The sequence below is a fragment of the Poecile atricapillus genome, chromosome 8, assembly GCF_030490865.1.
Source record: "Poecile atricapillus isolate bPoeAtr1 chromosome 8, bPoeAtr1.hap1, whole genome shotgun sequence".
NCBI lineage: Eukaryota > Metazoa > Chordata > Aves > Passeriformes > Paridae > Poecile > Poecile atricapillus.
This window is the reverse complement of record NC_081256.1, coordinates 16,111,629-16,126,363: the sequence shown is the minus strand read 5'-3', so window position 1 is coordinate 16,126,363 and position 14,735 is coordinate 16,111,629. Positions and strand designations below refer to the sequence as shown.

The following is a 14,735-nucleotide window of genomic DNA, read 5'->3' as shown; positions in this document are numbered from 1 at the left end:
CCTGCGGTTTAGGGAACATTTATCTTCTTGCACTGAGCTCATCCAGACAAGCTGCAGATAATCTGCTTGCAGAGCAGCCATATGCATGGGGCATGGGCAGATTATGGAAGTGGTGACCTGACCACTCAAACAGCTGCCAGTCAAAAGAACCATGGGCAGTCAGTGTGTGACATATTTTTTGAGGCTGAGACCAGAGGTATCTAGTGCTAACACAGCAGCTTTGCGAAGATACTGCCAGATCATAGAAGTGTTTAATTATTGGCAGGTATTAGCTGGGGCTTCCAGAAAAAAGCAGGGTTTTAAAGGCTGAAAGTAGTGTTCAGAAATGGCCTTCATCTGAAGAGAAATGTGAAAGCAAAGCAGGACAGACTCTGGTGGTGTTGGTAGAACTGGGAGCTGGAAGCTTCCGTCCTGCTTCCACCCCACTGTGTAGATTACGTGGGAGAAAGCAAGAGTCCTTCTGTTTTGTCTCATCCATCACTGAGCACATGGAGACTTCCTGTGGCTCAAGAATCGCTCTTTTAAAATCTGTAAATTAGCAAGTGCTGTTTCAAATATGATAATGTCTGAAAGGCCAAACACCGCAATTTGTTTTTGTAGGCAATGTTGGATGGCTCCAGCCATTGTGCACAGCATGAAGATCAGCAAACGTGAAATGAGGATAAACTGCAGCATCCATTGCACACTAACTTGTCCTGTGCTGCCTGGATTTGCAAATCCATTCAGATGTCTCTGAGAATTTTCTTCTAATAAATCCACATGGTGTACTAGAATGTCTCAGGGAAATCCGTTTAATTATTGCCTGTGGCTCATTAACTTAGCAAGAGTGACTGTCCAAGCATGAGTAGAGTGTGAGCAGCTACTCTGTGGAGGAGAAGGGTTTCTGTTCCGTGTGTTTAGGAGAAAGGACAGGACTCCCACAGTGCCGTGTAGAGGCTAAGCCTTGGAGGGGGGAACACCACCTCTGCTTCTAATTAGTTAATAAATTGCATTCAATACCTGCTGATCTCTGCAGCACAAGCAGCTAATACAGCAGCAGAGTGCCTGTCAGGAAATAGGGGTTAGTTTGGGTACCACAAGCACTTAAATAACTGCACAGATAGGATGTAGCAGAAAATCACTACTAAGCAGCATGATGCATTGCACTCCAGGGAATTCCTGTCTAGGGTCAGAGCAGGCTGTTAAATATCCGCAGACACGGTATACGTTTTCCTGACCTGCTGATGAGTTGTCACACCGGGTCAGGAAGGCATGGCCACAGCAAACAGGTGACAGATGGAGCCTGCTGCTCCGGCCTTTCCTTGCACTGGGATTTCCTGCAGGCTGAAGTCATCCGAGCTCAACACCAGCTTGGGGCAGCGCAACTCTTGGAACACACCTCTCTTTCAGCTGGAGCACCAAACTTTTAAAGAAGGAGAGAGACTATTCTTGTCCACAGGGTATAATTTTTTCCTGGATTTGGTGCTAATGTAAGGATATGTGAAAGTGTGGTCCCACGTACCTTTTCACTCACACAAAAGCAACAGAAAATGGGAAATGTGTCCTGAATCACCACCAAAGAAATAACAAACAACTAATGGTAACAGGAAACAGTATTTTGCATGTCATTTGCAAGTCATTAGACTTCACTGATACAATCAAGCAAGCTGGCTTTATTCCCTAGATACTGGCTTTGGACTGCAACAGGATGAATAGGTCTCCTGTTAATGAAGTACATGCAAGGTACTGCTGAGGTAAGCGTGTGCTTCTTGCCAGAGCCCAAGGCAATGAGTGTAGAATGGCAATTACAGCTTTGGGGAGGTAACGTTTGGAAGAACATGTAATATGCAAACTGTGGTTAAATCACATGGCTCAATAGAGCTGGAGAGACAGTTCATTGCTAGTCAAAATCATTCCACAGTCACAGTGGTTACCAGATCCTGCTCCCATTTATGTTGTTAGAAACCTCAAAGTTAACATCAGGATTTATTTTGAATTTACATTTTCCGGAATTAGGTCCTTTGCTTTTGCAAATAAATGTAGGTAATGTGACTTGAAATGAATATACACAGGAATCACTAATGGATTGTGATCATTTCCTTTTGGACAGGGCCAGATGTAATTCTGCATTAGAAAAGGCCAGCTAGCACCTGCATTGACCAGCCAGGTGAACCAAAAATCTCTTCTCAAAACATCTCTTTGGAGTGAGTAGGTAAAAAAAACCAGTGGGTCTGGTCCAGTCCAATGAGGACAGTATCCCATAAATACCTATGAAAAAGACCCAGGTCTCATTCCCGATCCTGGCCAAAAGGAAGGGTCTGTTTCTCAGACACATTCAAGCCCTAGGTGTTTAATGGGAGCCTTTCTTCCATTGTGAACTCCACATGAACCATTAAGGTAATAAGAGCCGACATCAAGGGAAATGTGCTGCACTTTGGGTCCCTGCAGGGGCTGAGAAAGCAAATAACACATGCTTCTGTGCAACAAAAAATCTTTATTGGAATGGTATCCAAAGGATCCAGAGCTGTCTGCCTGCCCTCCCCTGTGCACACTGTGGGACACGGCGAGGAGCAGCTCTGGCTCAGCAATCCAGCCCTGAGCCCTTCACATCACACCCAGCCTGCCTTGTCCCAGCAGCGGCCAGCAGGGCAGCACAGACCTGCCCAGGAGGCCACAGGAAACCCAGAGACCACTGAGAGCAGAGCCTGCAGGGGTGCCCAGAGCCCCAAGCCCGGGGAAACTGAGTCAGTGTTTGGTGCCTCAGGGGACCTGGTGAGAAGGGGGAGAGTGTACAGTGGTAGCAGCCTGAATGGCACACACAGGACAGCACAGAAAGTTGGGAAACATCTTCTGAGTAGAAGACCATGGTAGGTTAAACCTGGAAGAGAGCAGGAGAGAGTGGCAGTGGGCTGCCAGCTCCTGTCATGACCCCTGCTAGTCTTGGCTGTGGTGCAGTTGTGGAGGATGGCTTCCAAATTAGCAGCACAATGAGGGAACAGAACAAACTCTTAACACGTTTATACCCAGCAAGGCAGTTTGGGGAAGGGCTTATCTTCACCCTCCAGTCCTCACAAGCCTTCAGATGCAGTATTTCCAAAAGCAGGCTGTGAAGGAATAAAAAAAAAAAAGATGTCAGCATACAAAGGCCTTTTTTCAGCTTCCCACTCTAGCCCTGGAGAAGGTTTCAAAAGACCCATGTGTTGAGAGAGCTGGAGCATGCAGCCAGCATTGTGCTTTCAGGACACATCTCAGTAACCAGCTTTGAGTTCATATAACACTTTTAGAAGGTGTTTCTTTTAGCCACTCATAGTGTAAACATGGGGTATAAGTTGTCTTCATGTTTCTTGATTTAAAAGGTTTCCTTTTGTTTTAATTCAGCAATGTCAGGAACCATCTTTTTCTTTCCTGTCTGCTGGTCAGCAGTTTTGCTGCTTCAGGGGTGTGTGCAGGGGTTTTCACCTGTGGCTGACTGGAAGAGCAGGATACTGACTTGGAGAGATTGGATCTGGTTGTTACTCTTTTTTAAACCCAGTCACTACCTTTCTGCTACCAACCATCCTCCAAACAACACTGATTTCTGTAGAATCTTTAAACAAGACTAAATTAGGGAAAGATGCATATTTTGGTGTTGGAAAAAGTAACTGTATCACAACCAGCATGAATTCCATGTGAGTTTCCTGTTATCAAGTATGATAAGAGATTTATACCTGGTTTTTGAAACCAGGATCTTGGAAAAAAATCTCCTACTGAATCAGCAGTGCTCATGCTGAGACATGAGCTCCCCCCAGACTGGAAGGACACTAGATGAAGACAACAATTCTCTGCTTTCATTTATGTCAGAATCTGACTTAAACGTGGCAATGGGAAGTAGTTTTATCTACATTAAACCTTCCAGACTGGTGGGGGCATGAATTGCAGCAGCCAAATTAATGACAGCCTCCAGGGGTGCTTATAAATTGCATACTGCCCAAGGATCACCTAAGCATGTAAACAAGCCTTGCACAAAGGGATTTTCTCTTGGCTGTCTGGCAGTTGTCAGCTTCCACGTGCACAGAACATGTGGGCTAAGGGCAGAACCAGCTCTTTTGTTTTTAGGCCAGATCTGTCATCAGTGACTTCTGGTTCACAGCTGCTACTGCTTTGTGGAGGAATCCATTGGTAGCCAGCATGAGCAGCATTGTCCATGTGCTTGTCAGGGGCAGCTTCACGGGAGCAGTGGTGCAATATGCTCCTGAGTCACTGGATACAGACTGGACAAAGCTTGGAGACCAGCTGGGGGACATACCAGATCTTAGTTCCCTGCATTCTTGGTTGATTTCCACATCCTTTTTAGCTGTTTTTCAGCAGCAGACAAGCGCTCCTTTTTTCTCTGTGGGGAGGCACTGACCTTGGCAGAGGGGAATGCCTGCAGTCCACATGCCTCATTATGCCTGCAGCAGTTGCTTTGAGGCCAGAGCAAGGCGAGGGGTACACGGTGGGGACATGTTCATACACAACTCCCCCACTCCAGGGCAGCACTCATGGCTCATATAACCCCACGTTCCTCTGTGGGAAGCAGGATGTGACACTGCCTGCCTCCACGAGGTCCTGGGTGTGCAGACCTGGTGTATCTGCCTCAACAGCAGACAGAGTTGGGGAACACAATCCTGCTCACCAACTGCTAAACCAGCCAGCCATAAGAGAAGGCCAGGACTGCTCAAAAAGCTGTCAGCCAGCTGTTTTTCAACATATTTGGGGCATGTTTACTGTGGCTGTCTTTGTTGCACAAAGGAAGCCCTGGAAATGAGAGTGGACAGGATGGCTGCAAGGCTCAAATTCAAAACCTACCGCGTTTTTTGGGCTGGGATGCTGAGAGACTTTCCAAGGCATAGGCCACCTCTGACCCATCCTCAGCTGAGAGCTGATCCTTCAACTTCTCCAGCTGTTTAAACACAAACACAGCAGTAAACAAGGGCCCCTCCATGAGGAGCTCCACAGAGTGCTGGGAAATGCAGGGCAAAGGGGCTACATGTAGACTGGCTGGCAGCATCACTGGGAAGGATAGAGTGTTCCCTGGAGCAGGACCATTCCCAGAGGATCTGCCTTTGGAGCACTCCTACCCTCATGGCCTCCTTCATTAAGCTGCTTGTTTGGTGGCAGTGGTGTGGGCACACCCTGCTCTTTCCCTCCACCCTCTGTGTGAGTCCCTGTGGAGAGGAGGCTGTGTAGAAGGAGATTGCAGGACAGAGAGTCAGGACAGTGCTGGGGCAGGAGGTCTGCAGGCATCCAGGCACTGCAGCAGAGGGCATTGCTACTCCATTGCCCTTGGTTGTCCTTCCTCTCTCTCCCTCACAGTTCTTCCCTTGGTAATAATGTGGGCAGTCTGCTGCATTTCGTCATCTTTAGCTACTCTTTTCCTGTGGACTGGGAACATCCACAGCCTTTATCCCAACTTCTGCTCTGGCAGAGATGCTCTCAGAAAGTCAGAGCTTATGTCCCTCAGCACTGGAGTGAGAGGCTAGTGTAGGGCCTGGCAGCCTCCTGTATGGCATGATGCACTGGGGGCTTTTCAGTCTGAAATGAAAAGTGCCATGTAGAACTTAGCGTGACCTCCAGCACCCATGCAAACAGCTGGAACAACTGAACCTGGCCTGAGAAGGGGAAAAAAGTACTTCCACTGCTTGCAGGGTTTGGAGCACAGTGGGAGTCACGCCAAGGTTGCTACAGACCTTTCCCTGTTCCTAGGCAGCAGGTGTAGGTATTTGTATATGTGTGCTTTGATAAACCCAGAAAGGCTCTGACCTTGAGTAGGGCTGCTCTTACAAGCAGAGAAAAAATTCTGGTTTAGGCAGGCAGTGTGGCTTTCCCTCCAACTTCAACCTGTTACCTAATGCAGCCAGCTCATACAATGCCTAGGAAGGCAGCACAACCTCCTCTTCCCACTCCCTTTTCTCCTATGGAGATGTCCTTTGGTGCTTAATTCTTTCTTGGCTTGGCCTTCCCTGGCCTTTCACTGGTGACAGAGGCAGGAGCTGATCAGCTTTTATTTCACCAGTCTATATCCCTGTTCTCTTTTTGCCTTTTCCAGCTTGTGCAGATGTTTAGCCCAGGTTCTGCTTTTCCCTTTTCTCAATCCATGCTTAAATTATAGCAGCAGGGGGAAGGGTAGCAGGATGGAAAGATGGAAGGATAGGGCATAAAGACAGCTTACAACATTGTTTAACTGCCCATGCAAGAACATGCATCTATGTGTCTGTGCATTTGTTCTTCTCACCTCTTCAAGCTCTTCAAATTTCCTTGCCAGCTCCCAGTCTGCAAGAGGGAGAGAGTAACATCAGCATCTGCATTGCTTCCCAAAGCTCAAATTAAAAACCATTTCTTCATTTGCCCTCTCCAGAGGGCAAAGACAAGTTACAACAAAGCTAAGACCTAGTTATCATTTAACTCCTGCTAGTGATCTTCAAATGAATGACAGCAGAAACAGACAGAAAAGCAGGTTTTTCTCTGCTGAACCCTATGGGATCTTATCCTAATTCTCCATTATGAGGGAGGCTTCTTTACTGCTCACCAGGCCATAGGGGAATTTTCCCTATGAGGTCACATACTGTGTGATACCAATTCAGGTGAAACTTTGTTGCTTTTTAATTTTTATCCTGCTAACTGCAAACCTCCAATGCTGGCTTTTCTGCCACTGGCTTTTATATGAAATCCCATTGCTTCCTTTAAGACTTGTTTATCCTCACATCACCCATGAAGGCAGAAGTCAGAAGACACTAATTTAGCCTAGCATAACTTATTGATTTATAAATCAGCAAAGATCCAGGCTGGCAGAGAGGAGCAACAGGAAAAGTCATATAGCAGTAAGTGGACAGGTTCCACACTTGTAAATGTTAGGGGAGCATGAGGACTTGGGGCCCAGCCTCATAGATCAGACTTAGAGATCTCAAGGCTAGTCAGTACTCTACTACTGTCAAAAACCTATGCCGGTGCATGAATGAACTGCCCATGCAGAAAGAGGGGAGAGTTAGGGGCCTAAGAACAGCATCTGAAACATCCAGCGGAACTCAGAAGAGCCTGGAATAGCAAAGGAGAAAGCTGCAGGGGTGGGGAATTTCAGTCTCACTTCTCTTGAGGACTGAGGTACCTTATTCCAGACCCAAACTGATGTCAAAATCAGTTAATTCTTTAATAAGAGAGATGGGCACAGTCAAAGCTGAGTGACTGGCTACAGTAGCTCTCCTGGAAGGAGAGTGCAAAATGATCAACTGGTTTTAAGTGCTAGGTTGGGAAAAAATGCACTAAAATGAGCAGAAGAGCCAGGAAAGAGCTAGAAGAATGTTTTTGCTGGGCCCCACAAGCAAACAACAACAAAAAAAAAAAAACAGGCCTGGAGATGCCTCTTTATTCCTAACATGGCAGCAGGCATTGGTCTGGATCATCAGGAGGATTTAAGACATAATTCCCCTTGATTTCAGATTTCAGATAAGACTTCAGCACACAGACACATTGCCAGACTGGGTTTTTTTTTGTTTTTTTTAACATTTGAAACTGAGCAGGAGGGTGCCAAGAAAGAGCTGACTGCCTTCTTGGTTTCTCCTTCAAGAAAGAAACAGTTTTGTTGAAAAATCCTGAATGTTTTCTGATATTCATCCAACGGTGAAAGCAGAAGTTCCTAAGCAAATCCATTACATCAGGATTCGATTTGAGAGATGAGACGGGGATGGGGGTGGGGGTGGAATCAGAAGGTGTGGGCTCTGTTCCTGGCACTATCAGCAATGACCTCAGGCAGATTTCTGCTATGTATGTCTTTACATACCCATAAGGTAGAGACAGACAGACCCTGGCATATCTGTAAGTCAAAAGTGTCACTTAAGTATTACTATTACTATTATTATTATTATTATTATTATTATTATTATTATTATTATTATTATTAACATTTTTACCTCTTTCCGAGTTTCAAGTGCTTGTTTTGGCTTGATTTTTTGCAAACTGTAAGTTTGGCCAGTGACTGCTATGAATAGAAAATGAACAGCGGCTGAAATTTGGAACAGATTATCTCAGGGAGAAGGAAGTTAATTTATGGAGGAAGCCCTGAGAAACTGCCTGCTGTAAATCCTCTGTCTGTACTCTGCTCAGAGATTCATTATATTCAATTGTCTGGCATAAAATGCAGCCTTTCCTCTAGGAGTAATAAGTGCAATAATCCATAAACTTATCATAAAAATGTTATTTCTTGAATGCATCCCCCTTGCAAGAAGAATGCCTTTGTTAGCATAAAGGCTTGATTTATTTATGTTTATTTATTTGTCCCAGGCTCGTTTAACCACTGCCTTGCTGCATTAACAAGGGTCTGGGGAAGAGCACTGAGTGAGTTTGATAAATGGGTTTTCATAAGGTTTTTGCTGGGACCCCTCTCAGCTGTTTTCACAGGGAAGGGCAGCTCCCTGCTCCGAGACCACCACGTCCAGCCCAAACCCTCCCCTGGCTGCAGTGGCCATGGGAATAGCTGACCTCTCTAATCCATTTGGTGCTTGTGATCGCTGTGCCTCATCAGGGAAAGCCCAAGTTTCTCTTCAGCAGGTCTGAGTTTAGCCACAGGTGGGTGGCTTTTAAATTTGATGTCTGTTCATAGAGCACAGACCAGGAAGAGCCCATCCCTGGCCCATCTTTGGTGGCTGGGTGGGAAAAGCCAGCTGTCTCAATCTCTTCCAGCAGTAGCAGAGGCTTAGGCCCAGGCCAGGAGCTCCCCCTGCCTTTGTCCTGAACTACACCTGACCCCAAGGGATCTCACTGGAAAATCTTGGCGAAATCCCCCTGCCCCAAAGGATAACACGATGCTGCTGTCTCTCAAAAGCACACAGGGCTGTTTGGGGTGTGGGCAGAGAGGTGACTCCCAAAGCTGGTCCATGCCCTGGGCAATGCACACAATATCTAAGGGACAGTAGGGCCACAGGGACTCAGCAGAAAATTTTCTTGTTTTTACTTATGTTCCCAGAAAAATCTTGAGTGGCTGAGGATCTAGGGTACCTGGTTTTTGGTGGCTTTACTTTGCAAAAAGCATGTCCCAGAGTCCCATGATGGAGAGCATCTGACATTAATCACAAGTAGGCCCCATACCCAGTGCTGTTTCCACTTGCTGAGCAGTTGGTATTTCTGAAGAACCTGAGAAGCAGGTTCCTTGCATTCATGCAAACACAGATTCAAGAAGCAGAGATCTCCTCTTCACTTACCAATATTTTCTGGCCTCCGCCATGCGAATTTCTTATTAAGAAGCAGAGTCAGCAATGTGTCCTCGTGATTTGTGTCTTCTCTCTCTGGCAGCACTCGGTTCTCTGCAGCGCATAAAACATATCTTTTTCAATCTCATCAAATTAAGAATCAATTAATCAATTGATGCAATTAATCTCTTAATCAAATTAAGAAGGCTAAGAAGTGGAATGAAAATGTCTCCTGTCAGCACTCATCAGGGTGGAAAAGGAAGGTGTGTGAGCACAGAATAAAACGTCCAGGCAGTGAGGGCTGCACAGGGAAGGGTGTGGGATGGGGAGCCCTCCCTGCCAGCCCTGGGCTGCTGTCCAGTCCCCCTGCAGCCTCATCAGCATGACTGCAGAAGCTGGAGGCACCACCTTGATTTACACAGTCCCGAGCTCTTCTGCAAGGTGGGTGGAATGGCGCCTCTGCAAAGCCAGACAGGCACCCACAACATCCTCTCTTCTCAAAGCTGCAGGAGTTCCCCCGCTCACTCCCTGCACCTTCCCAGGGATGACAGAGGTGGGAAGCCCCTCCTCACTGGGCTGAAAAGCCCTGCAGCCCCAGAGCCCTTCCTTGAGCTCACTCGGCCTTGGGGCTTCTCTGTCTGATTGCCAGCGGTACTGAAGGATTCCTCCTGAACAGAGTTCAAGTGTGGAGGAACTTAAAGCAAGACCATGCAGAATTTTTCCAGGAAAAACCTCCCCAGGCTGCTGTCTTAAAGCAATTTGGAGCTCTCTAAGAGGCCCCTTTAGGTCACTTTCTCAGTGGTTTTACTTTAGTGGTTGTGGCTATGCCCTCAAATGAATGGTTGTGAAGGTCAAGGGTTCAGCAGAAACCAACAGACACAGGGGATGGGGCAGCTCAGTGCCTTGAAGGTTCTGAGACCCTGCCAGCCCTGCTCAACAGATTTCCAGAGTCCTCTGAGACTAGAATGTTGCACTAATTTTTGAGAATGATAGATCAGGAGCAGACTTTATAGGGAGAGGGGCCATTCAAAAAATCTTTGGTCTGAACAGCCCTACCCTACACCCAGACCCTACAGAGCCCTAGAAGATGCCTACAGAATTCCATGGAAAATATTAATATTCTACAGAAAGGCTTTTTTTCCTCTTCTTCCAGGATCTTTAGGACTTCAGCTCAATGCAGTCTCATATGTCTATCTCTGAGGGGATGAATGCGATTATTCTTGGTACACATGAAACGAAATGTTGCACCAGATGAGCCTGAAGGATGCTCAGGAGTATGAGGGAATCAGCTCCATTAGCCAATGTCACATAAATCTGCAGAAGCTGAGGGACACTGGCCAAAGGGATGTTTTACGTGTTTGGCCAGACTCAACCCTGCCTCACGCTGCGGCTGAAGCTGCTGGTCCCGATTGCGATCTCTGGAAATAAACCCAGGGGAGCGAGCAGAGCAACCTGCAGTTAGCATGGAGTGCCATAAACCTCAGTCCTAAGAATGAAGGACAGTTACAATTTTAAAATAGTTACTTATAGTTTTTTGGGGGATTTGCTACAGGGAAAAAAAAAGACCAAAACCAATGCTATAAACACTCCAGTAAAAGCTAAACAGAAGCAGGATTTAGATAGAGAGGCCTGGGGAATGTTTTGGTTGTAATTACAAAAATAAATAGGTGATATAAGAGGAAAAATCATTTGAAAAGCAATGTTATTTTCAAGCCTATATTTAGCAGCTCTTTCTTTTCTTCCACTGCCAAGCCTCTTTGAGAAAGAGCACTAATGATTGACATTTGCTTGCAGTATAAATTCAAGTTAAGATTAATTTAAATTACTGAAGAAGTACATATAAAAAGAAGTTCTGTGAAGAAAAGAAAGTTCAGCATTGCTGTACTACTGACATTTATGAGCTGTCAAATCTCATATGGTACATACTGGAATTGCTACTCTCTGATATTTTATTTTTATTTTTATTTTATTTTTTTTAATGGGAGAGAAAGAGTTACCCTTACCAGATTTCAACAGATCTGATATTTTCACTGATTATCAGAAGGTGTCATACAGCCAGCTGCAGAGCAGAAGGACAGCTTTAGCTCATGAGAATATGAAAAAGCCTCTCATTAGCACCCATGTTAACAGATTGTTCAGTACAGCTCGGGGTTCATTTTGTTTTCTTTCCCAGAAAAGTGTCTTGCATTGGCCATGGCAAGCAGCAAACAAAAAGGTAACCACCTACCTGTGTCATGTAGCCTGTATTCCAGCTTACCTTGGAGTAAAAAAGGGTCTCCATGCGTAGATGGGACACACAGAGCCATGGTCAGGATGGTTAGCACTGCCAGGCACAGCTGGGCAGACCACATCTTCTCCACGCTCCCAGCGCCCAAAAGCATCCTTCCTTCAGGCACGGTGGAGGACTTCAATGCGACCAGCACCAGATGAGCTCACTTTTAAGAGGCAGTGGATGTGCCGTGATTGCAAATGGCCTTTGGAGGAGGGGAGAAAAATATCTCTTGAGATATAATTCAACTTGTCAATATGATTCACTCCGCTGGGAGTGGACAGAACAACCCAGTAACATATGTCAGATGGAACCTGTTCAATATATCTCATATCAGACTGATCTAATGAATTCTGATGTTCCCACAGGCGTGCACTGTTCACGCACGTTGATATACATTCCATACATACACACATTAAAAATACTTTCTCAGGGCTGCTGCTTTAACAGAGTTCAGGCATGAGGACTCCCACGTTAGCAAAGAAGGTTTGTCTAATGTACAAGCTGCCATATTTTACCAGTTTGGACAGAATCAGGTTAATGGGGTTTTGTAATTTATCATCTCACTTCCTAGTGCCTATATTAATTAATGTGAGATATAATGACTGCTGAAGTGATGGGAAACAGAGGGGGAGAGCTCTTTTCATTTAACTGATTGGAGAATGTTGAGCGTGTCTTGCTCACTGTGACTTATGGCTTTGTCAACGGGAAAGGCATCACATCCTATTTTGGGATTATGTCTGAGTGGGGGAGTGCAGATTTGGCAGTAGGTATGGAATACGTCAAGGATGGGCAAGAGTCTTCAGTTTTTTTTCTTGGGGAAAAAAAAGAAGTGGAAGGTCAGATGCTGGTTCTGGCTACACTGCCTTGTTTTATAATTTTAGAGCAAAGTACAGAGACACATTGCATATATTCCATGTCTTCTCAGGCCATGACTACATTTTGGTTTGACTTCCATTTGTTGCCTATCCATCACTATTGATCAGGGACCTGCAACTACTTTTCCGCAAAAACCTTATCAAGAAAAATATTGTAATGGTAACAGTTCTAGGCTTTGTTCTTCACTTCTCCTCTTCCTGCAGAACTGAATCATCTGTACTTGTCGTGGTTTAAGGCCAGCCAGGAGCTAAGCACCACACAGCTGCCAGCTCACTCCCCCCATGGTGGGATGGGGGAGAGGATCAGGGAAAGCTCTGATTTGTACATACTCTCCTAGTGACTCACTGTGTGTGCTTTTTTGACACCACGTCATGCCAGATTACCCAAGATAGCTTCATCTGATGGTACCTGCACTTCATCTCAACTAAAAGTATAATTTCCATGTTTGGGCTTTTGGCTTCAGGTCCCCAGCTCTCCCTACAACTTGTTCTGTACCTTTGATAGGTACTGAATGGCAAGCCTTTTAATAACCCTTGTAATATTTTATTATTTGATATATTATCAACAAAATGGAGGGGAATAGGCTCAGATTTTTGTGGGATATGCCTATAAAAATGAACGTGATGCTTTCATTAACAAAGGGTTCTCTACTGAGAAAATATTCCAAAATTTTTCCTGGAGATATAATATATACGAATTAACCAAACCTGTAGTTTCCCTCAGACTTGTGAACTAGTGAACAGCTATCTGAACTACTCACCCTCTTCACAAAGTTTTGTTTGGACTGAGGGACACCTATGTCCTACTGGAACACTTTTCCAGACACCTCCATCTCCCCAAGGTACCAGTTCCAAACTGGTCAGAGGTGAGCAGCCCCATGAAGCAGAGGCCATAGCCTGATGAGCACCACTTCACACAGGAGTCCAATCTGGAAAATAGCAGCTTTTACTCAAAACTATATCCCTAAGGGAAGGTCAAGTCTATTTCAGTTTAGTGCTAAATGGCTAAATCTCACTCTGTCTTGAGACTTCTCTGAAATCGACTTTGCCTGGATAGAGAAGGTGAGTTTCTCCATCTCATCTAAGTTGATGCAAAATCCACAGATGTCTGACTGTTTTTCCCCTTCTTTGGATACAAGATCTCATGGGCTATTGGCAGGCTCTTTCAGGAAGTTGAGCTATTCCTGGGATTTCCTCTTTCCCTGCAGAGAAACTTCAGTTCTGGATCATTGCAACGGTTCAGCCCCCAAAGCAACTCATAGAGAGTAGAGAGTATGCCAGGCCTTTCAAGTGATGCCTCTGGTGAAGGTGGGGAACTGCCATGCCAGATTTACATATGAGAAGTAAGATGACTGGATGCTGTGAGGAGTGGATGCTTTCAGGGGATGGGTTGGTGGGGAGAAGCCTGGCAGTTGCTGCCAGGCACTAGTGGAATTTTTTTATTTTTTGAAGTTAGGAGGTAATTGATTTTCACTGTTGGGCTTCTCTAAGGCTCCCACTTGGAAAATTCCTTTGCTTTTACCCTATTAGTCCAGGTGCTGGAAATAACATTACATTTTATTTTTCTTATGTATTTTATTCTCCATAGGAAAACAATGCAGTCTCCACATTCTTTCTCTTATTTCACTCATTGATAATGTCTGATAACTGATAACGTCATTGATAAGCATCCATTTGTGTCTGGAGTTCAAGGATAACGAGAACATGAACATGTGAGCTCCATCTCTACCTCCCATGGGCCCAATCTATCCCTTCATGTCAAAGTTTCTCTTTTCACCATGCTGTGTGGAATTCAGGTAACCCAACATGACCAGACTAGAAAAATGGCAAGGGTCAACAGCCCAGAGGGCAGGAATAGAAAGGACTTGGTTCAAGCAGGGCCACCAAATCCAGCTGCACCAGCTCTCAGTGTGAGAGAGAGGAACAAGAGTGTCAGTGCCTGGAGGGTGTCAATGGTCCTGAGCATCTTCCAGTGGGGCCTCACTGCCCTCTCTGCCTATCAGCTCAGGAGACCCAGATGAGACTCAGTCTGATCTCCTGTTTTTCCCAGAGCTATGCTGGAGGAATTCTGGTCTGGAGTTCAGCTATGTCTTTGCCTGCCCATGGTTCCTATTGATCTGGACCCAGACCCGCGAGTGGACTTCCCTTGCTGGACTGTGGGTATGTCCCATCTCTGTGGACCTGTCTGGTGCTCACTGAACTTTGTTTGTCTCTGCCTGCTGCCATCAGGCCTGATGCTGACCAGTGTATTGGTTTCCATCTTGACCTGGGATCTGCCTCGTCATCATGGGCTTCCCTGAACGCTGGGGCTCTTGACTGAACCTGGCTGCAGTCTCTGATCCTGCCCTGCTTGCTGCTCTCAGGATGGGTCCCTGTTCTGCTGCATGGTCTTATGGACCCCACAGAAGC

At 45.7% G+C, this 14,735-nt stretch overlaps 1 protein-coding gene across 1 annotated transcript; it reads right to left on the bottom strand.

The window, feature by feature from the left end:
• Window positions 1-2,719: 2,719 nt before the first annotated feature.
• Window positions 2,720-11,560, bottom strand: UTS2B (urotensin 2B). The gene is made up of 5 exons (XM_058844273.1): window positions 11,407-11,560; window positions 9,192-9,293; window positions 6,233-6,270; window positions 4,807-4,900; window positions 2,720-3,083 (listed from the first exon to the last, which is right to left on the bottom strand). Exons 1-5 carry the CDS (start codon window positions 11,558-11,560, stop codon window positions 3,058-3,060), a joined length of 414 nt encoding a protein of 137 aa, XP_058700256.1. The 3' UTR covers window positions 2,720-3,057.
• Between the last annotated feature and the right edge of the window lie 3,175 nt (window positions 11,561-14,735).